The sequence below is a fragment of the Neltuma alba genome, unplaced genomic scaffold (assembly GCF_004799145.2).
Source record: "Neltuma alba isolate B1F8T4 unplaced genomic scaffold, ASM479914v2 tig00012576_pilon, whole genome shotgun sequence".
NCBI lineage: Eukaryota > Viridiplantae > Streptophyta > Magnoliopsida > Fabales > Fabaceae > Neltuma > Neltuma alba.
Genome location: NW_021637028.1, coordinates 140345 through 163255, shown reverse-complemented (window position 1 = coordinate 163255; position 22911 = coordinate 140345). Strand labels below are relative to the sequence as shown.

The 22911-nt window shown below is 32.6% G+C and overlaps 2 protein-coding genes across 3 annotated transcripts; both read right to left on the bottom strand.

Annotated features, from left to right (window-relative positions):
* Window positions 1-2536: 2536 nt before the first annotated feature.
* Window positions 2537-7672, bottom strand: LOC114728831 (type IV inositol polyphosphate 5-phosphatase 7). Of its 2 annotated transcripts, none has more exons than XM_028915787.1 (13): window positions 7099-7672; window positions 6898-6985; window positions 6292-6366; window positions 6135-6216; window positions 5921-6025; window positions 5144-5834; window positions 4832-5022; window positions 4625-4733; window positions 4370-4518; window positions 3903-4169; window positions 3213-3296; window positions 2968-3101; window positions 2537-2815 (listed from the first exon to the last, which is right to left on the bottom strand). In XM_028915787.1, the coding sequence occupies exons 1-10, from the start codon at window positions 7126-7128 to the stop codon at window positions 3947-3949; spliced, it is 1743 nt and encodes a 580-aa protein (XP_028771620.1). In that variant the 5' UTR covers window positions 7129-7672; the 3' UTR covers window positions 2537-2815; window positions 2968-3101; window positions 3213-3296; window positions 3903-3946. The 2 variants fall into 2 exon arrangements, with proteins under 2 accessions (XP_028771620.1, XP_028771619.1); XM_028915786.1 differs by having other exon boundaries at window positions 2968-3072.
* Window positions 7673-19772: 12100 nt separating this feature from the next.
* On the bottom strand, window positions 19773-22803 carry LOC114728838 (pentatricopeptide repeat-containing protein At3g22670, mitochondrial-like). The gene is made up of 3 exons (XM_028915795.1): window positions 22502-22803; window positions 20575-21345; window positions 19773-20209 (listed from the first exon to the last, which is right to left on the bottom strand). The coding sequence occupies exons 2-3, from the start codon at window positions 21251-21253 to the stop codon at window positions 19773-19775; spliced, it is 1116 nt and encodes a 371-aa protein (XP_028771628.1). The 5' UTR covers window positions 21254-21345; window positions 22502-22803.
* Window positions 22804-22911: the final 108 nt, after the last annotated feature.

Sequence of the window (22911 nt, the reverse complement as noted above, 5' to 3'; positions counted from 1 at the left end):
CATTTACATCTATAGTAATTGAGATATTAAGAGCTAAATAAGAAAAAATATGACCAGTGATAACATAATTATCCAAATCAGTTTACACCGGTTTGGTTGATTCGATACCAGTTCAACAATAAAACCAAACCGAACCATTGACCAGTTTACCGATTTTCCTGTTGAACCGGTTGATTCGGTTGTTTTTTTTTTTTTTTTCCTTTGCAGAAACTCCAAAGATAAGTTGGGTTCCGTTGAGGCGCTTTCCCACAAAAACAAAGTTCAAAATGAGGGAACGTTATGCTTATTTTCTTTTTCTTTTTTTTAAATATTTTTCTTATAACCAAAATAATTTGTATTAATGATGGTCGCAAGCTGATGACACAATTTTTGGAGCATTAAGTTTAGTTTGTGTTGTATTAAATACAAATAAATGTTTGATTGTCATATATCCTTATGAGGGAAAACACAAAAGTAAAAAATAAACAAATATTTCCTTCATCTCCTCCTTTTATTTAAACAAATCGAATGCAATATATATATATATATATATATATATAATCTTTGGTCCCTCAAGTTTGCCCTCATTTTGGTTTTGATCCATCAAGTTCTAAACTATAAATTTTGGTTCTTCAAAGAGCAAATTGTCCAAATATTTATTAAATTATAAGGACTAATATTTTAAATGAGAAGAAACTTAAAGGACTAAAATTTATGATTTAAAACTTGATGGATCAAAATTAAAATAAGGACAAACTTGAAAGATCTAAAATTAAATTAACCTGATAAAAAAAGACAAGTTAAATTTAAAAACAAGATACTAATTATCATATATTTGTTGGGAGAGGCACGTTTGGTCTTCTCATAGAAATTCATCATCTCCTAAAGATTTGCCTAAAAAAAATCATAATTTTTAAATGTAATTAAATATTTTCAAAAGTATTGAGGCAATCATCTTCCCTCTAGAAATTGTGCTCATTAATTTGCAGCTTTTCTTTTCTATGAATCACGTCGGCCACATTTATAAATATTTTATGCCGTTGGGATAATAAAGCAGCCGCTAACACCTCATAGCATTCACAACTTTTGCGGTCTCTCATTAATTAATAATACAATTACAAGTATGTCCTAAGTAAAGAGGTTAATTATTAATAAGTCCTTCTTCTAACAGAATATCACAAGATGACATGGACTAAATGGTTACTCCCTCCCTCCATTTTATAAGCAACAATTACTATCCCTCTCTTATCTCTAAATATAAACAATATTTACAAGTTGTCTTAAATTTTGTAGTAAATTTTTTATTTTATCCTAATTAATTATTTATTTTAATACTCAATATATTTATTATATCATTTTTCAAACCATCGTTCTCCATTACACATTCTTTATGTTTCATAATTCTCTTTATTATAATAATTTCCTTATTCTTTCTCTTCTATTCTTTCTCCCCCATAAGTAAGGGCATTTTGGAGAAAGAATTTTTAATTTCTATACATTTATTGTCTTTAACTAATTTTAACTAACATTTTAATCTACATGATGAAGTCTAATGTTGCTTATAAAAAAGGACTAAAAGAATAACATTTAAATATAATTTGATTTATTAAGAATTAAATTTCTCATTTAGGACCTATTTATATTGTTCACTTAATCAATTCATATTTAATGAGGACAGCATTAAATTTTTTTTTTTTTAAGTTTCATAGCTTTCACAACTAAATGATGCATCTCAGCAACCACATTTAGATGAAAATAATATATAATAGATAGAAGATTACAACAAAATTATTTTACACTCATTTATTCAATTAATCACAATCTAATGTATGCTTTCTAAAGGACAATACTTACATCAAGTTATTTATATTCATTATGTCAAATTCTCAAATTACTCATAACTATATATCATATTTTTTAAAATATTAACATTTAATAATAAATTCACATAAAATTAAAAAAGACATATGACCATATGTGATTAAAAAATTTTATATAATAAATATAAAAAATTTGACTTAAGTTTTTTTTTTAAAAAAAGAAAAAGAACTTAACTCATTATTACTATTATAGTTCACTACAAAAAGCTACTAAATGATACGCTTCAAGCATTCAGCTTGGTTGATATTGTTATTCATTCTGGTAGAATAAAATAATAAATTTATAAACATGTTCATCATATAATTATTCATTAGAATTTGTGTAACAATGTCTCGTGATTCTAAGTTTAAGAAACTAAAGAAAACCCCACAACAAGTCAAAAGTTAAAAACAGGAAGAGACAGGCATGCAGGTAAATAGCACCCACTCAAGTTACCTGCCAAGCCTGGAAACTCTGTCCTTAAAACTTTTTGGTTTTAATTACCTCCAAGAATAAAATAAAATAAATTTATCTAAAAAATTAAAAAGCAAAAGGGTAAAGGACATGCATGCTAAGTATTCTATTTGGTAAAGCCCCTACCTTTATTTAATAATGGAGACAGTGACAGATAACAGAGCAGAAGAAATAAAGAAGCAAGGAAGGCCTTGAAATTCAATCATCAAAATCAATTTCTTTTTTTATTTTATTTGTTTTCTTCTTCTCATCTTCCTCCTCTTTGTACAATCCTTTTTTGCATCACTTTAACAGTCAGTATACATCAAAACTCTTTCTTTTCTTTCTCTCTTTGCATTTGAAACCCCAAAAAAAAACAAAAACAAAAACAAATCAAAAACAAAAAAGTTAGTAGTACCCAGATGATTATTCTCTCAACCATCTTTGATTTTATCCTTCATCATCATAAGTCTCTCCAAAAACAATCAAAGAATCTTGAATAAAAAAAATAGTCTTCCACTTCCTGCAGCAACACTCAGGCAAAAAAAAAAAAAAATTTATCAGCATCAGATCAAGAAGAATAACAAGAACAGCAAGTCACAGGGACTTAAAGTTAATTACTAATAATTGAAGGGACCATTTGGTTAAGAATTGAGAATGATCAAAATGCAGTACCTAATGATTATGCACTGTACTGAAGCTGGTGTGTGAGTGAGTAGTAGCTAACAAGATGATGATAAAAGAAGGTACTGCGTGGGTTAGGCAAGGCAAGGCATGACACTGTAGAGAGCAAAACTAGAGATTAGAGCCTGAAAAAGATAAAGTAAAAGTGGGAAATTTAGACAAAGAAGCTGAGAGACCAAAAAAAGCCAAAGCCAAGAAAAAAGCATATAATTCAGAAAAGAGATGAAAGAACTAACCTTTTTCGGTTTGAGGGAAATGGGTTGTCCCTATCACTCCCCTCCCTTCTATGCATGAAGTCCTCCACGATGGGGGACCAAGTTCTGAACAGTAAGTAATAGGTGCATGTAAAATTTCTGGTTTTAATTTTTATTTTAAAAAAGATGCAAGAGCAATAAGGAAAAGAACAAAAAGGACTTCAAAGCAGGAGATGGTTGAGAAGCAGACTATTGAGATTCTGCTGAGCATAACATATTCTGCAGAATACATTGATAGGCCTAACGAATTCATTAAATCAAGGTTTGCTTATGAGATATCCTTAAAAGCATGCCAAACCTACTGGGCTATTATAATAGAATATTTTTTAGGCTTTAATGTTCTCTATCATTATATTGAGACTCACATTAATTCTTTTCAAGAGCTTCAGAATCTTGTACTTTTGGTCTAACCATCAGGGAAATAAAAGGTAAAAAAAAAGCCGGGTCTAGGTAAGAGAGTGACCACTAATGATCATTTTCAGACCTAAAAATACAAAAGCTCTCATACGTTTTGGCTTTGTTATCTGTTACTATGTGCATGAGCTTGACAGGAAAACAAAACATCCCAATCATTTACACTCTCCTGAGGAGCCCAAGTTTTTAAAAGTAAATGGTAAATTGAAAGTTTGGGATTGTGATCATGGATGAGGGAGAGTAGAAGAGAGAGCTTACTTGTATACAAATGAACCTATCTCATGTCAAGGCCCTCCTTTCCTTTAGAAGAAGTTTAATTCAGTATATCCGTGGGAATATGGCAGAAGTTCTTCAGCCTCAATCCGAGAACGAGAACAACTCATACTTTTCTTCAATTTTCCATGACTTGACTCAACTTCAGCCCAAAAGATGCCGTAAACAGGTCTATGATCAGAAAACTTGGACTCCCCACGAACATAAGACGACTGATGGAGACCTTCTCCATACCACAAGATGCGATCACACCTAAATGAAAAAAAAATAGTTTTATTGGCATGAGATGTAAAAATTTTAAAAACTTATACCCCAATAAACAACAAACTTCATGCTAGATGTTTTAGCATCTAATTATATTTTATTTTCTCATCATATAACAAGAAGCACTTCTCATTTGTTATGTATTTCTGCTAAATTCCCATTACTTTTTGTTTGAATGATGTTCTTACCAAGCAGGTGTTCGCCTTTTCTCCTTAGGGTGCATATCATCGCCTGCATATCTGTCTGAATTAGTTGAATACTTATATGTTGGAGGGAAATATATCTTCCCTTCATTCCATCCCACAAATACTCGACCTCTTCTCTGCTCTATTCTCAACTGCAAGCAATGTCAATCCATATCAAGGTTAATTTCATTTGTTATATTATGCAACTGTACTGTCTAATGCAATAATTTAACCAGTAGTGAGAATATATAGACATACCTGGTCACTCTCCAACAATGCTCTCCAGTTTTGCATCTCAACAAGTGCCTTAGCAGATCGCTCAGGGAGGGCAATCCGGTAATTTAGATCTCCAAGCCATATAATTCGACTGCACATGGATTATTTAGAATTAGAAATAGAATTCATTATGCAATCATGCTTTTAAAGGGCTTAAGCATTTGGGGGAAATATGAGAAAGTTACATACTCATGCTGAAGGATTGTCTCTGGAGACTTCTCAGTGTCGCCATTAACACGGGGAAACCTTGTTTTTTTAAGAATCTCCATCACATCAGAATTTCTTCTCAGTTCATCACCCTCTTTCTGTCCTGAGGTTAAATGAGTACAAATAAAGCAAAAGCTAGTTTCGTGCAGAGACATACTAATTGAGATGGATCCCTGCAAATATAGGCGGAAGAACTCTTCTTAAATTCAGTTTCAAGTAATCCACATTTTCATAATGAATAAAAATAACAATACATAAAAAGTTAGGACTATCAACAATTGACTATCGAATTACCTTATTTCCAAAATACCCCATCAATCCTCTGCCAACACATGATACTTTCATGTTTTTAACATGATCTTTCAGTTCACTTCTCACCCATATGGTAAGAAATATTCCTACCATTTGCTTGCTTGCGACAAGACAGTACCTTGAACCCCCTGGCATTCCATACCCATCTTCACTGGGGGTAGGTCCACCATAAGACACTGGTGAAAACAGAACTGTACTTGGTGAATCCCCAAGACCATTATCATCATCAGATGAACCCCATCTCGAATAGTCACTTGGTCTGGAATAGTCACTTGCCCGGGAATAGTCACTAGGTCTGTAACCCCATCTAAAACTGGGATCAAAGTCACTAGGCCTGTGACCAAAAATCACCCGATCACAGACACTGTATCTTCGATCTAGTCGTGGCTGCCCAATCATAGGATCATTGTCCATACCCCAGCCACTAGAAGTTGTTTGGAAAGACCGGCGATGGAAGAAAGATGAATTTTTCTGCCTAGCTGATCCCTCAAAGTCTGCATTCAACTCTACAACAGGCTTAGGAATGGGAGATGGTGTATAACATGCACTACCTCCACTAGTACCCGGAAGGTTGTTTAAAGTTTTTCGAATTAGAGCCATCCATTTTTTAGCCGGGCCATTGTCCTCTGACCCCAGAATATTACCAGCATTTAAGGGAACAATCTCTTGAAATCTGAATAGAAAGGTAGAAATTTGTCAATATGAAATCATTAATACATGTCTTGAATTTAAAGATGTTGACAAGTACCACATTCCTACCCAAGAACGTAAATATCTGCAGGTGGTGAGGCATGGAGCCAGTCATCTAAACACATATTACTTGGTGGGGATCTTCCAGCCACATTCCATGTTGCAACAAACATGCTACTCAGAAGAAAGAAGAACAGAATCAACCATGAGAGATTGAATGCAGCAAAGAGGATTTTCAATTGAAAAGAAACGGATCAAAGAATATATATATATATGTATGTACCTATAGTTCTGCACATCTATGATTCTTGGATGGTCAAGATTCATTCTTCGCCTCACCTGTTCGGTGCCCCGGCTAAATTTCTCTGTTCAACAGAACACGGTTAAAAGGATTTGAAATAATAACTGGAAATTTTTTAGGCTATAGAGGGAATCTGTACCTGTTTTGCTTTTCTTGATTGTACATGGCTCTCTCTCAGAGAAGCTACTCCTGCTTCTGTAATCTACGTCACTTCCTGAAGAAAGCAAGCACGGTCAATACATAAAATTCAAAGCATAAAATCAAAAGATGTATCCATGAAACAGCCAGAGAACGAAATTGACTATCAAACATAAGATAAGGAAGAATGAGTTCAAATAAATTCACACTTTGTTTGCATACTAAGAAAGGTAAAAGGTAAAAACAAATTGGAGAACATAATAAATCAGAGTAGACTCACAGATGACAGGCAAATTGGACTACTTTGAAGCTAATTTAAAGTTGGCCAAACTAAATCTTTTAAATTAGATAACAAAAAGACAGAAAAAAGCCAAAATCAGCCAAAACTTGATGATTTATGCTACGTTTTGTGTCCTTTCTAGGCGATTTTCTTTGTCTAATTTGCTCGGTTTCTCCGAAACCAAAAGGAACCTGGGAATACACAAGGCTTTTGCATTGTGTGATTGAAGTCTAAGAACATTGTTCTGCGAAATTGACTCTAGTCTGTTAGAAAATGGTCAATCAACCTTTCAAAAAGTTGAATTCTGAAGAAAACACAGAAACCCACCTCCATAAACACGACCATCGGGTTGAAATTCTTCAGGTTTGCTTTTGATATTGAAGAACTTCCTGACCATTTTCTTGGACCATGAGAGCTTCAATCATCAAGCAAGCAAATCAACAAACAGTCAGTAAACTCCTAAAAAAATTGAAAGATGAAAGTAATTCGCCTTCTAGAAGAGAAGAGCAGTGAGAAACAAAGAAGAACCTTGCTTTTCTTTGAATTCCCATCTCTCATTGTTAAATTTCTACTTCATACAGCTCTTCAGCTCCAATGCAAAGTATGGTTCTGCTATTCCTGGGTTTCTAGGTATCACTGGGAGTTACCCAAAATTTTTAGAAATTCAAAAAACAAAATCCCTTTCTCCAGTCTCCTGCTTCTCTCCCTTTCGAGCTCTGAGACAAGAATACCCACATTTGCCGCTCTAGTTCGCAAATTCTTAGAGCTCTCACCACCTTGAGAAATCAGTTCAGAAATGGCTCAGCTCACAACCCAAATCGGTAAATACCAAATGACAAATGGGTTTTCCTTCTTTGCTCTTGCCGGTGCTAAGTATGGCAGCCACGCTATAAAATGCAGGAACTAGGAAGCAAAGAAGCGAACACTTCAGTAAATATGATGAAAGAAAGCGCGAGGCTGAGAGAGAGAGAGAGAACACTTTGATGCGTGGAAGTGAGATGAGATTCTGAAATAGAACAAGACAATGTGGGAGACATAAACATATAGAGAGTGAGAGAAAGAGGAGAGAGAGGTTCAACTTCTCTTTCTCTGTCTTCGGAAACAAAAGAGAGCCTCCTCGTTCTCTGTAACAAACAGCAAAGTATCGAATTTGAACGGAATAAAGCGCAGCATAGCGAATGGGAGAGAGAAAGAAAGAGAGAGACTGTGGGTGAGAGAGAGAGGGAGACGAGCTTTAGTTTTTTTCCAATGAAGTTTTTGTTTTTGTTTTTTCATTTTTTCCTGTAATCTTAACCTCAGCTAATAAAGACAAACCCAACATGACGGGGCAACGGGCAGGTCGTTTAGCTTTAACGCCTGAACGCTAAACGACCCGGTCAGCAGGAACAAAGGCTGCCCCCAGTCAGCAAAGTGAGAGAGAGATCCAGCAGTATCCTATATGGCTGTTTTCTTCTTCTTCTCCTTCAGCATTCCGGTCTTCCAATCAAAGCAAAAGACTAAAAGCAGCTAAAGAATTAGCAAAAGCTAAAGCGAATATGTATATACACTTATATCAGACATGTCATCGTACTCTCTCTCTCTATCTCTTTTTCCTATGTATATACACTATTTAATCATTCGTTTCATCTTTAGTTGGGGCAAGGAATGTTTGGAAGAGAAGCTACTATTATTTGTGAGATGGCTAAATCATGGGTATGAATATGACAACTTATAGAATATAATTGAATCTCAAGCAAAACAACAAAAAAGTTTCAATTTTTGGGAATATGAACCCTATCAAAATCTTGTCTTTCCTAGATATATGTACATAAGCACAAATACATACATACATATAGTTTTTCTCATTTATGTTTACAGAGCAATGTGTTAGGTTAAGTGAGTGATTGATGATTACTGGTGAATCAGTATATAGTGCCATGGAAGGTAGGGTTTTAGGATATTGAGGGGAATACTTTTGATGGATTTGTGGAATGTCATTGTTCATGTCCTTTGACATAAGGGCAGGCTGCCCAATTTTGAGGTGCTGGGGCTTCTCTGTGTTTCTCAGCTTTTAATTAGGGTCTTATCTGTTGCCTGCTTTGAGGGATTCTTTAATGCCTCATTATATGCAAATTGGTTAGAGAGAAATATGCAGGCATTTTAGGAGCTAGCTTCCTGTTACTTTGAAATTTCTCTTTTGCCTTTTTTGGGTGAGTGGATGGATAGAGAGATTTTCTCAACATTTTATATTATTTGGTTTGTTTGGGATTTAACTTTATTAGCTGTTTAAATTATTATTGCTGATTTATTTTCCTTTCTTTGTGCTAATATAAGGAGTAGATCAAGTCAGCAGCAAAGAATATTTTCCCCAACTATTTATTTAAGTGACGAGAACTACTCTGCCACAGGCATACCAACTTGAATCCGTCAAGTATCACTAATTTTACATTTTGATTTTAGGGTATGATGTTTAATGTTTAGTAATATACTAATATGAGCTCAAATTTAATCCCTCCATGTTATTTAAGAAAAATCAACGAATTTGTAATCTGACCATTGATATAGGCTACTTAATGTGAGATGTTGTTGGATAATTTCAATTTTATTAAAAAAAATTTACTGATTTAATTATTACGTGAACATGATAGTAATATTATTCATCAAAAGAGGTTAACAAATTTGAATTATAAAATATTAAATCTAAACCATTTATTTTTTTAATTTAATGGTGTAGATGGGACTTTCAGAAGAAAAGGAGAGCGAGGATTCTGAAAATATCTCCCTCCATGAATGATGACTTTATCGACCTAAGCTCACTAAATCCTAGAGAGTTGTTGCCCAAAAAAATTCAGAAATTTCAGGGGAAAAGTTATCAAATAAACTCGAGCATATGTTAAAGACAAGACTTTCAAAAATTAAATGGGAAAAACTGAAAATTATTGCCACTAATAAACACCTCATTAATTTTTTTGAAAAAATAATTATTAAAGAGATATTCTAATGATGAAAATAATTAAACATAATAATTATATAAGTATCACTACTTCTATTTCTAATTTAAATCTCATTCATCATCCCAAAAAGCATCTGAACTCTCACTTCCATCATAAGAGAGGATCCAAATTCACCTTTTTTTCTTCTTTTCCTTTCTTATAATTGAGTTATAACTCACTTATTCTTTTATAAACGGAATGCCCACAAAAAAAATAAAAAAGAAAAAGAATTTAGAATGTTTGAAGAAGAATATATTTGATTATGAGTAACTTGGAGCCTCTCAGGTATGAACCTCAAGCCACGCGCCGCCCCCATTCTACTAAGTTTGAATAATTCGTATAATGAAACATTCCCAAAGCAAAGTCTCTGCCTTTTCGGCTTTGCCTTTGGCTCCCAAGTTTGAACTCCTCATTGACCATCACTGTTTTAAATATATATATATATATATATATGCTTTGTTACTATATTTATATACTTTACATTGTATATTATATTATTATATATATTCATATATATAAATATCGTACCTTTGAAGCATGTTTTTTCTTCCCTTAATTTTTCACAAATATTGGTACCTTTGGCTCCCAAATTTGTTTTTCTTTGGGTCGGCGTGAAAAGGCTTAAAGCAACAATTTTTTTTCTTTTTTATAAACCGTAAGTATATGTAGATATAGCAGTCGTCGCAGTTCAAGGGTCTTGTTTTGTGGGATGATATATTTATGTATTTGATATGTTTGTAGTGATGATGATTCATGCTGGGGGCCTGAGATTAGCAAGAAAAAAAACACAATTATACAATATAATTAAGGAAGATTCGAAGGACTTAATAAAAAAGGTAATGAGCTGACGGCGCAATTAATACCACAATTTGGCGCATATGACCATTTTTGAAAAAAAAAAATAGAGAAGAAAATAAATTATATTCGATCACCTTCCAATGACCAAAAAAGTCTTTATATATATATATATATATATATATGCGCCCTTAAGCAGATTCATAAAAGCCCACTAAGCAGTGTCTGGCTGTATTTAGTCTCATGATTGCCAAGCAGGTCCCAAAGCAAACAATAAAGGGAGATGAATAGTAGTTTAGGGCTTTAATTTTCTCATACTTTAATGAATACCAACACCATTAACATTCCCAATTAATTAAAAACCATATGCACTGCCATTACTTATTTAGGAGAATCACACAAAGATCCCCCTAAAATTTGTTAATAGCAAATTAAGATCACTTATTTTCACTTTGTTCTTATAATAACTTTCTTGAAAATACATTTCTTCGTGAAATGATTTTACTGCTCTTATGTAAAGAAAATAGTATTAAGAGAATAACCTCCGATATACTACCTCTGGTCCTTAATATAAAACTCTATTTGACTTTTATTTTAATCCTAAATATAAGACCCTAATACACTTTGTCTCTCATATTTATACATTTTTTTTCAAAGTAGCCCTTCTAATAATAATAGTTCTATTAAATACACTTGATTAGCAAGGATATTTTAAGAAAAATAACATCTATTTAGGACATATAACTAACTCAACTTACTTCCTTAATCTTCAAATTAGTCAACTGGCTCTTATAATTAGGACCGGAGGTAGTATAACCTAACAATAATCAAATGTATTAATGTGATCCAATAATACCATGTGCCATATGAACGGATAAAAAGATAAATCTTATAGCTTAATTATAGGTCAAATTAAAGTAATAACAATCATTAATTAATTAGTTGAAGTACACACAAATTAACCAGACATTCTTTTCAACCTTTGAATCAAACTGATGCTCAATGGTTTATATATTTTTATATAATAAAGGAAGGTCTAATCAAATTTTTGGAATGGAACAGCCCTGCAAAAATAGAAGCATAATTAACGGTTGAATTAATTAGAAGCTATATATGAGATACTTATAAGGAATATATATATATATATATATATATATATATAGCTCCAAGTTGAACCCTTTTGATGACATCTCAAAGACATGAGTAATGAGTGGACTTCCATAATGATCAAATCAAGCTTATCTCATCAGCTTCCTCAACATGTGCAATCCCTAGCAATGAAGGTGATGAAGATATATGTGCATTATATATATATATATATATATATATATATGCTTTTCCTTTTGTTTTTGTGCAGGAATTTTAGGACTAGGGCTTAACCTAATCATACGTGTCCTTAAAGTGTGGGACTGAGAATGATTATGCGGGAATGAGAGAGATGGAGAAAATTAAAGAAGCATGCATTGCACAGTCCAATGACCGATATATATATAAAACTCACAAAAGTGAATGTGTGTGGGACCCATCTTTGGTATTTGCAGAGATCTAAAGTTAAAAGAAGACATGTGTGGCCCTACAAAAGCACCAACTCTTCGTATATATAATAGTAATAACTAATAGTAATAATATATTAAACGTCTTTGACAATATATGATCTCCACGGTATCATTTTCTCGACATTTCTCTTCATATACGAGGGACCAATACAATCCAAGAAGAAATATTAATATTCCTACATCAGAAAACAAAGTAAAAATTTTTTTTTAATTACTTGACTCATTTTCATTCCATATATTCATGAGTAGCATTGTCTTATGATTTCTTTATATGTGATTAATGGGTTTAGGGTTTGTAAGTATATGTCAAGTTTTTTTTTTTTTTTTTTTTACATTGGGTGAAGAAGGATTTAATTTTCCAATAATCTTGTTTCTATACGAGTCCATCTCCTTAGTCTTTTAAGTCATCTTTCTACTTATATACCTTTTCATTCGTCCAATTATATCTTTTATAAGCTCTTTTTTTTTTCCCCTTGTATTAAATCGATTTCACTCGCATCTAGTTTCTTATTAGTTTTCTTTTCAAATATGAGTTCAACACGGACATGAAATTAAACTCCTTTTAAATACTTACTTCATAAACCATAAAATTGTTTTTAAAATTATCATTTGGTTTTCACCCAAAACATTCCCATACATTAATGTTTTTAATTGCATATTTGAAAAATAGTGTATTGAAAAGAGTGTAGAAAAAATCCAGTTTGTATTTGACAAATATATATATAGAGAGAGAGAGAGAGACGAAGAATCAAGAAGAAGATGTAGCAAAAGAATTAAGCATGCAGCTCTTTATGATGAGTGGTATCTTCTGTGTGGATAAATGAAGAACGTTGGAAGATTCAATGAGGTTATGATGAGAAAAGGAATATGATTTCATATGTGTTTTTGAAATTGGATGCCCATTTTCTTTCATGTGTCGTTATAAAGATGACCAAACGAAGTTTGTGGGAATCCTCCAATTTTCCATTCCTTTGATTTGATTTCGTTTATAGCTAGGCTACTTCATTGGCTTATGATCAAATATCACTTTTTGCCTTTCAACAATTAACACACACACACACATATATTCACATTGTTATTGACAACTTTCATATTTGTAATCACTTGTTTCTTGAAATTTTTTCAAGTTTTAATTTCCTCACTAGTTTTTTCCCCTCTGATTTTTTTAGACATTTCACCGAATCTTTTTTTGTTTTTGTTTTCAAGGCTTAAGTTTCTTTCCCTTCATATTCCCAAGAGTGATTTATTTAATAATTAATTCATACTACTACTAATTAAGAATTAGGAAATATATTAATATGCATGAGAGTAAAATGTGGGAATCCTAATGTTTTGTTTTGTTTACTATGTTGCACTCCCTTTTCTAGAAATATATTTAGACTTTAAATTAAATGCTTATCTCATCCTATTTAGAAATTAACCAGAGAGATAATTTTTTTTTTCTTAATATGAGCACTCTATTTAATTTATTATATGAACTTACAATTTTACTTCTAGCTTATTATTACTTAAGGCATAAGTTATTATTTTCTTGAATACATATAGTAGAGTAATAGAATTAAAGTTGAACAGTTATTAAATTTTAAAAAGAGTTGGTGAGAACTACATTTTTTTTTATTTTTATAAATGTGTTTGAACTGCCCACAAGGGCAAAAAAGTATCAACTTGACATTTCATGCATTATACAAAATTTTAAAAAATGAATCACACCCTGCTGTGGGATCTGTTAAAAATTTTTGTCTTTTATATTTTATAATTGATATCTTTATTTCAAAAGAAAACGTTCCCTTTTTCTCTTATAAAATCAAAAGATTTGTAAATTGATATGATGAACTATATACAAGTTATAACAATTACATCCGTTTAAACAAACATTCCTTTATCTAATTACTATAGTCTTTTTTTTCTTGCTTGTGGTCGAAATATGATAAAAGAATGAAGGAATGTACAGTCATTTTTCTAATTTTAGGGTAAATCAAATTTGTAATTATCAACTTAAAATAGTACATGGTAAATTTTTGACCTGAAAAATACATAATAATTTTCAAAAATATATATATTTTTAATGAAAGAAATCAATATTATTTTTAGGGTATTTATTGATGTATTTTAATTTAAAAGGAGCTCACGTATGTTATTTTAATAAAAGAAAGAAATTAATTTATTAACTTTATAATCATACAACTTTTATTCTTTCTAAAAAAACAAAATTATAATGTCAAATCACTTAAAATTTGACAAAAAGCAAATGTGATCCAACTTTATATTTACAACTAATTAAGATATATCATAAATTATTTCTACCCAAAGTAATTTCATTCATCATGTAATCAAGTGGTATCAGGAAAGAAAAGCTTCTTGGAGTATTCAACAAAGACATAATGAATATTATGAATTTCAGCAATAATATTTTTCATGCTCAAATTAAGCAGTGAATCTAGCATGATCTAGATTCCCTTAAATTTGCAAAAAAAAAAAAGTGTATGGTGCTTATTTAATATGAGTTAACAAAAATTGATTTTTGTTATAAAAATTAAAGAAAGAGAAAAGAAGACAAGTAGAGAATTAGGGAGAAAATAATAAAATATAAATAATTTATCTTTGCTCAAAATAATTCAGATAAGATGTGTGCCATACATAAATCTTTATGAGAATTCAACTTACACATGATATACATCTTGTATTTTCAAATCTTTATTTTCTTTAAAAAATAATATATGCAGATTTGAATATGACATCTAATTAATTAATTGATGTATTGGAACTTCCTAGCCATAATTAAAAATGCATTAATAATAAAGAGGGGACTAAAATTTTATTGGTGAAATATTGTAGTCGCAAATTTAAAAGATTTAACAAATGCAAACATTATGTAGTTGGGATGGGACCATATGTATTGAATTTGCTGTACTATCATGTAGGTATTATTCAATTTGGGTAGGAGGGTATTTATTTATTTAATTATTTTTCATCTGAATTTACAGTTAATCATCAATTAAATAATAACTACGTTATATATCCTAGGGAATCCATGTATTTACGACTATTCTGTCTCAAAAGAATGAACGAGAGAGTAACTTTTATTTCCTGTATTTTTAAAGTAAATGGAATCTAATTAATTGCAATTTAAAATGATGTATATAAATACTATACTTTTCTCCTAATTCATGAAATGTCATACAAATTAAACATGTGATATTCTTTCCGTTTTTCAACAAAATTAGAATAATAATAAGAGTTACATTCAAACACTGACTAAATAATAAAATGATATTAAAACTATTAAATAATAAATTACCAAAAAGGGCTTTATAATTTTTTACACTCCTTTGTTTTTCTTTTTAACTTTTTAAAAACTACGGGTGAAAACAACCCATCCAATGCTTCTTATTTTTTACTTTTTGACCCCAAAAAAAAAACCCATAAGTAAAACCTATGCTGCATGTTTACAGATTTTTTTGCAAACTAAATATCAAATAACTGTATTAAAAAATAGCCTATTTATAATTATATGATCATGTTAATTAATAACAGGATGGCCCAGTAAGTAATAATTAGAGATGCAATTGATAATCTGCTTCATAACTAAAAACATGTATGTAATAAAACAGGAAAGGGTCAAAAAAAATTAAAAAAAAAGTGTAAAAAAGGAAAGAAAGAAAGAAAAATCAGAGAAAAGAACAAGAAGAAGATATGCTGTGTTTGCTTTTGTCTTTTGTTTCCCAAACAACCCGCCTGGTAAATTATGTTTTACGAGGCAGTCAAAGGCACCAGATTTTCTTTCCCTTTTATTTTATTTTATTTTTTTTAAATTTTTTTCCACTGTTAATATTCTTTGTTCCTCCTCCTCCTCCTGATCCCATTGATTCTTTCTTTCTTTGCTTTTCAGCCTTTGATAGAGACCCCATTGTGTTCCCTTCTTTTGCTCTGCAAATGGGTTTTGGGGTTCTTTGGTTTTCTCAAAGTCTTTTCTCATTTGTCACTTTCTTTATCAGCTTACCATTAAAGACAGAATCACTTCCATACATATTTTTCACATCTCTCCTATGTTTTCCTTCCAACGTTAAAGGAATAGTACTCTACCTTATATTTTTATTTATTTTCTCAAGACACGGTTTTTCTTATATTATATTTTATATACTGCCCGAGTTCAATATATAAGATGATTTTTTTAGAGCTGACTCGCTAAAATAATTTTTATATACACAAAATTCAAACTTTTAATTTTTTTTTGGAAACCAAGTGATGTTTCCCGGTCGATAACTAGAAACCAATCTTTTTTAGACGTAGAAGCCACCAAAATGAGTTTTGTCTCTCCCAATAAAGTATTCTCTGCGCACACAACCTGATCCGAACACAAAACATCATGTCTAAGAGACTCAGCTATTTACCGTGTCGAGTTTTGTTGGTCTTAATCTTTCAAACATGTTTGAAAGGAATTAATATTTGGAATATGTATTTAACCAGTAAGTAATAAATGTTAACTCATTAAAAGGATGGTACAAAGGATTGAGGTGATAAGATGTGGGCGTGACTAAGTGCCAATTTTTTAGCAAAAAAGAGGTGAAGTAATTAGTTACCGTGATAATTAAAAAGTACTGTTAAAGGTCATAATTAGGGAAAAACATATAGGACCCGGTTGATGTAATATTGGGAAACCAATTTAGATTAATTATGCATTTCTGCACGCTTTGTTTATGCTAATATTTATTTAATCATTTTTCATTTTTGCATAATTACATTATGATGCGCATATGCCATTCTAGGAGGCTTTGTCCCAAAATTCATATACTAGCTCCTCTTCTTAATATAAGCTTTACTTAACTAATTTGAATAGATAAAATAAATTAATTAAATTAGTTATTCGTGTAAAAAAATATGTGTTATTTTTTTTAAAATATTTTCTTAAATCATTTATATTGAAACTAAAACTCCGTTAACATATGCAATAAGTACGAATAGTTTAGAAGAAATGATAAGTATGAGAAGCAAAATGATTTAAGATTTTATATTTAAGACCAAATTTAACTCTCAATTAGTTTTTATATTAAAAACAGAAAGTAGTATATAATATTTATTTTCAGTCCTAAATGTGAGAAGCAGATGAATAATTTGTGTAAAAATTAAAAATATTATTTAAGTTAGTCATTTTTAAGAAAAAAATATGTGTTGGTTCCTCTAAATTATTGTTTCCAATTATTTGTATTGAAACTATTCTTTGATTAAAACTCTCCTAATATGTGCAATGAATATGGTCAGTTTAAAAAAGATTACACATTTGGAAGATAAAGTAGATTAAAACAAAATAAACTCTCCAACTAATTCTCACATTTAGAATTTATATTTTGGATTGTAGGGAGTATTCATATTTTATTGCTTTTCACAATTCAATTTTTATTTTTAATTTGTGAAACCCATGCAATGTCATATTGCACAAGCATAGAATAAAAAGTAGGCATAGCATTAATCCAAACCTCATAATTAATTAGTAGCATGTTTTTCATACCAAGTCAAACATGATCTAAAATGCTAAGCAAATTTTCAAACACAGAACAAGTGCCAAAAGAATAATCATTCACAAACAAGCACTCTCTAATAGTAAAATTAAAAAAAAAATCCTTCTTAATCATTGATGTCCGTCCAAACAATTACTAGCTTGTTCCCAAAACATCTATCATCACATTAATCTTCTGTTCCCAAAGAAACCAACAACAAATATAACTGTCTTGGGCCTCTCCCTAAAGCTAGAAAAATATTCTCTTGCCACCTGCCTTCCTTCATCCTCTTGCAACCATTCATATCTCTTAACTACCGAAGTTTCAATAATAGACTATAAGAGCTCAATGATACACCAGTATTTACTCTCTTTTTTCTCCTTGCTAGCAAGGATACAACTCATTATACTGTAAATTCGAATCTTGCTGCTAACTTACAATCTTGTTAGTAGGTCGTGGCATGTAAAATTTTTTATATGCGTTTTTGATGTTTTAAGACTTACTGTAGTCCTTGTGAGTTTTAAGTATTCAACTGCCCTAATTTTTTTTTCCTTTAAAACTTGCTTTTTTGTGCTAATCTTCAAACCAAGGATTGACAAGGGATCTAATGGAGAGAGTAGTGTGCATTATCTAATCATATTTTGAATAATATGGACTATTATGTATTTACAGAAAGACTTTGACTCGTAAAATTGTAACTTCTGGAGGATATTAGCTATCCAAGAATGATCAGTTGGTAAAGATTAAGATAGTATGAAATGTCTAATCTCATATTTAATGATATGCCCCACACTATTCAATATCAGACTAGACAGCTATGAACTTCTTAATTCTTCTACCTCAAGCTCTAAGCTGTTATTAAAAGTTGCAAAAATATGTTTCTGACGAGTTTCCAAGGATAAGGAATTCTAAGTTTCTGTTTACAAAGCATTGAAAATAAGAAATAAGAATTGGGACTGTGATTGAGAAAAATCATTAAAAAAGTATTTAATATGAGTAATTACTTGTTATATGGGATTAAGCAAACCCATAGAAGTGAAATTGGGAAATACCACTTCCTCTATGGTATTCTCCAATCTCACATACATGGATTTATCCAATCCCGTGTAATAAATAATCTATTATACTAAACACTCTTTTAATAGATTTTTTCAATCTTAATTACAATTCTTACATTTTATTTTCAATATAATGCTTCATACAAAGGAGACATAAATGATATCATTCATAATTTATGAACAGTCCATCCAATATGAACAGCCCAACTGGTTATCTAATGGCTAGGCTCTCATATTAAGACAACTAATCTCCATTGAAAAAGAATATTAATCTTTTTGGTATCTATTATAGGGTAATAGGGCCAAGATATGAGTAGACCCTAGATGCCCACAAGTAATGGATGTCAATGAAATAAATAAAATTTTTTTTTGTGACAACTATTTAATTTCATTATCATTTAAAAATCATTTCGTCCTGAAAAATCGTGTGGTTAGCAGAGCTTGCTGCATCTATCATCTTGACTGTTCGAATAATTTGTGAAGTTCTCATAATATTAGCTTTCATCAACTCCAAACAGTCGTGAATGAAGAAGATATTCTCATATGGAGAGTTCATGTCCTCATCAAATAATGGAATTAAGATGAGACTTGAAAGCAATCGTTACCATATGAACTCATCAAATCCAACTTATATTTCCTATAATAAGTTTTGGACACGTCAAACCTTCAGCTTTAGTGGTAATAATTGAGGCATCTTAGTAGTTAACTGGCACTATTCATTGTCAATTTCATTTATGTCACATTCCACTAAGGTTTTAATTAAAGTCCTAGAGAACTAGTAAAGAGATGCACAAAACACATAGTAATGGGTTTGATAAGTATGTTAACATTCCTCTTTCCACAGAGCTGCAAGAAACTGCATCGGACATCAACAATATAATAAATATGATAATTGATCCAGATCTTTCCTCCATATACTCTTTTCTGGGTTCATTCGGAAGGGCAAAATGTTGAACATCAATCTCAGGCTGTACTTCTTTTCTTCCTTTGGTGGTTTTCCAATCAGAAGATCCCCAACAACGTCTGAACTGTGCAAGCAATACAGTAACTTGATGTAATATGGGCCTTCTAGCTCTATTAAGTCATCCATGGGAGTTGGGACTGATCCTCTGGTTCCTTGTTGGTAACTGGCGACAAGCTACGCTAGTGATCCAAATTTACTATGCATTTTTGCCCCTGCCACACAAACTCTCAATATGTTCCTTTTCTTTTGGCATACTCCTGTTCTGGAGCTCCCCCACTAGTGTCTTGAATGTGCTGTGCATTGGATCTATTTTTTGATCTAACCCCTGCAAGACCATTTCCTCAAAGAACGAGCAAGCATGCTCAAGTTTTCCACTTACACAGATCAATCATCAAAAGTGAATAAGGTGTCAAATCAAGACTCACATCGTTTCTAAACATGTGGCCTAACAAAAAGTTCACCACCTTCATTCTTTTCTTTCTGAGACACATCTTCAGCAATGGATGATAAGTCTCTACATTGGGCTTGCATGATTTCTCTTCCATTTCCATGAGCAACCTAAGAGCAGTCTCCTCCTGTGAGTGCTTACAAGCAATGGATATCACGGTATTGTATGTACGAACATCTTGGATAACCCTTTGCTTTGGCATGTCATCAAACAAATCACGTGCATCTTTAAGCCTGCCAGCTTGGCCAAAAATGAATATCAATGATGAATAAAATTGGGGGTCAGGCACACACCCATCGCTCTTCATTATCTCATAAAGATCCAGAACTTCAGATAATTGCCCCGCCTTCCCTAAAGCATGCATGAAAATAGTGTAGGTTATAACACTAGGTGACAAACCTTTTAGGCATTTTTTTTCAAAAACTTCTCTCGCTTTGTGGAAATCCTTCTCTCTGCAATATGATGCAACGATACTAGTGTATGTAATAACATCTGGTTGAAACCCATGTTCCTTCATATCCTCTATTGCTTTATAGGCTTGGTCAAGTTTTCAAGATCCACAAAGCCCATGAATCAGGATATTGAATGACTGATAATCTAGACAAATCGAATCCTTAAACTGCAAAAGAAATTTGTGAGCATGCTCAACACTATTTCCTTTCACCAATGCGTCCGTGAGGGCATTCATTGATGCTATGTCTTTGTTCACACCAAACCGCTCCATATTTCAGAATGCTTCCACAGCTTCTTCGTACTTTCCTGCCTTGTAAAGCCTCCTCCTTTATCGAATGTCAGATACCCTTCTAGTTGATGCATTTCCTCAACTAAATTCCACACGAGATCAAATTTCTTGGCCTTGCCCAAAATACCGATCATGAAGTTGTATAATTTTGGAGAATGCACATATGCTGTCTGCGTCTTTGCCCATATGAAAAACTCCAACGCTCGGATCCAGTCATTGCAAAATATATTCAAAATCTTCTCAACTAAATTCTCTGATACAAGAAAATCATACCTTTCTAGCGACTCAGCAACTTTCTCCAGAGAAGGATGCAGTTCTTTAAGAACTCTACTGATTGCTATGACATTGTTTTCATCCTTCTTCTCCCTCGAAGAGAGTCTCGCCATTTGGGTTTGACCATTAAGCATATGGGCCTCAGCCCAATCAGCAGGTGCAAGGATAACAAAGTCCTCACCAGAGTCTGCGCTTTCAGGGGATTGAGTGTCGGGTAACTTGACCCAGACTGGAAGTTCTGGAGACTCAGGAGATAGCTGAGAATCAACCATCGTACAAAGTGGATTGCTGTACAAGATGTAGCACAACCCATTACTGTTGTTAAGCCTTTGCGGAAGACGATGGTGAATAACTTTCAGGATTCGCAACTTAGCTAGCATTTTCAGCGAACTCCACGTCCTTCTCCAAAAAAATAATACAACCAGGGTTTAAGCACTGTTTAGGTTATGCCGTGGAAATCCTCTCTAGTGATCTGTTGGGCATCAAAAGCACATTAATAATTTGGACTATGTTTTACACACTGTTTGAAAGAATAAGCAGAGAAACAAACAAAATTACAGATGTAGGGAAGCAATATAAAAGGAGGAGATTATGGGGTGTGAGATGATATACAGGAAGAAAAGAACAATAATTATTTGCAGAAACATGCCACTTAATATTTCTCTCTGCATATGTACAACATTTTTTTCCTGCTTTAGATGCAATCTGGAAAATGATAAACTCATGGCAAAAGTGAAAGATTTGTGGCAGTTTCTAAGCAAAGACCATACTGGACTCATAGCAAGATGCAGCCCCGAATTTAACATAAACCAAAGTTCACATATGTAGCACGAAGATGCCAACAAGACCCCAAACTATTTCACAAACCACAAAAGACAACCAAGGAAAATGCCAGTTCTCCCCATACATTATACATACTACCAAAACTATAAATACTGGATCAAACATAGCATGCCAAAAATTTAAACGCACAATCGAATCTAATAAGTTGGATTGATCCTTTTATTGTGGATACCTAATTTAGCGTGTGAGCTGATCCAAAGTGACTATAATGTGAAGAAGGGAATTGAACGCCGAAAAATGTTTTGCGACCTCCTCCATTCTTCTATTCGATTAATGAGCCACCAAAATGAAATCTCTTTTCCAAACTCACTCGCTATTTCAACAAAGAGCAAGAACAAAGAAGAAACAGAAGAATAGAGTCAAGGCAGAGATATTTCAAGAGGATATATTTAAACCGCAATGAAACCAACCCAATCGCAATAACATGGAACAGGGCCAAAAAGACAAAAGGAGCAAGGGTGTAGGTGGAGGGCGCCTGAATTTTAAATTTATCACTGAAACTTAATATATAACACATAAGATGATTCACACTACCTGCTTCATTCAATAGCAGAAATATAAGAAAGATTGCTTAGCCAATAGAGACCCATAAAAATTGATTTGCGGCCCTTGAAAGTAGGGAAGGAGAAAAGAAATTTAACAGCTGAATGCAGATTAAAGGGAAAAAAATTCACAATGTATTCAATCGGCAGGAACCCCTAGATTCACAATCATCAAAATGCAAAACCAGCACGCAGCAGCTATTAAAGGCGTCGGACTGTAGGAGTTGTGGTTAGTGGACGAACCTGATGATGAAGAGTGAAGGCGAAGGAGTGGTGGCCGAAGGTTCCAAGTTGCAATAGGTGGGCGTCGACGATAGAAGGAAGAACCTTATGAAGATTGCTCTCAAGAACGAAGGAGTACTGAACAAATGATCTCCAAGGCTCAAGGCTGGAGGCAAAGAACCGACAGAGAGCGAGACGGTGACGTTGAAGACAAAATCTAAGTTCCCCACTGACTGGACTACGCCATCCGAGCTCCAATAGCTGGGGACATGCAATGTGATGTTGAGAGGACTAGCGGAAGCGGCGATTAGGATTCAGAGGTGGGGCGGACGACGGCGACTGCAAAAAAGGGAAGTGAGAAACAGATGTAGGATGATGGGAGTGAGTGACAGCCCGTGTCAGGCGACGGCAGCGTATCATCTATCATGGGA

Coding starts and splice junctions, on each gene's coding strand:
- LOC114728831 (XM_028915787.1), bottom strand. CDS start 7,128: ATGAGAGATGGGAATTCAAAGAAAAGCAAG. Junction 6,217..6,291: donor AATCAAGAAAAGCAAAACAG/GTACAGATTCCC, acceptor TCTGTTGAACAG/AGAAATTTAGCCGGGGCACC. Junction 6,026..6,134: donor ATAGATGTGCAGAACTATAG/GTACATACATAT, acceptor TCTTCTGAGTAG/CATGTTTGTTGCAACATGGA.
- LOC114728838 (XM_028915795.1), bottom strand. CDS start 21,253: ATGCTAGCTAAGTTGCGAATCCTGAAAGTTATTCACCATCGTCTTCCG. Junction 20,210..20,574: donor GCATTCTGAAATATGGAGCG/GTTTGGTGTGAA, acceptor TGCATGCTTTAG/GGAAGGCGGGGCAATTATCT.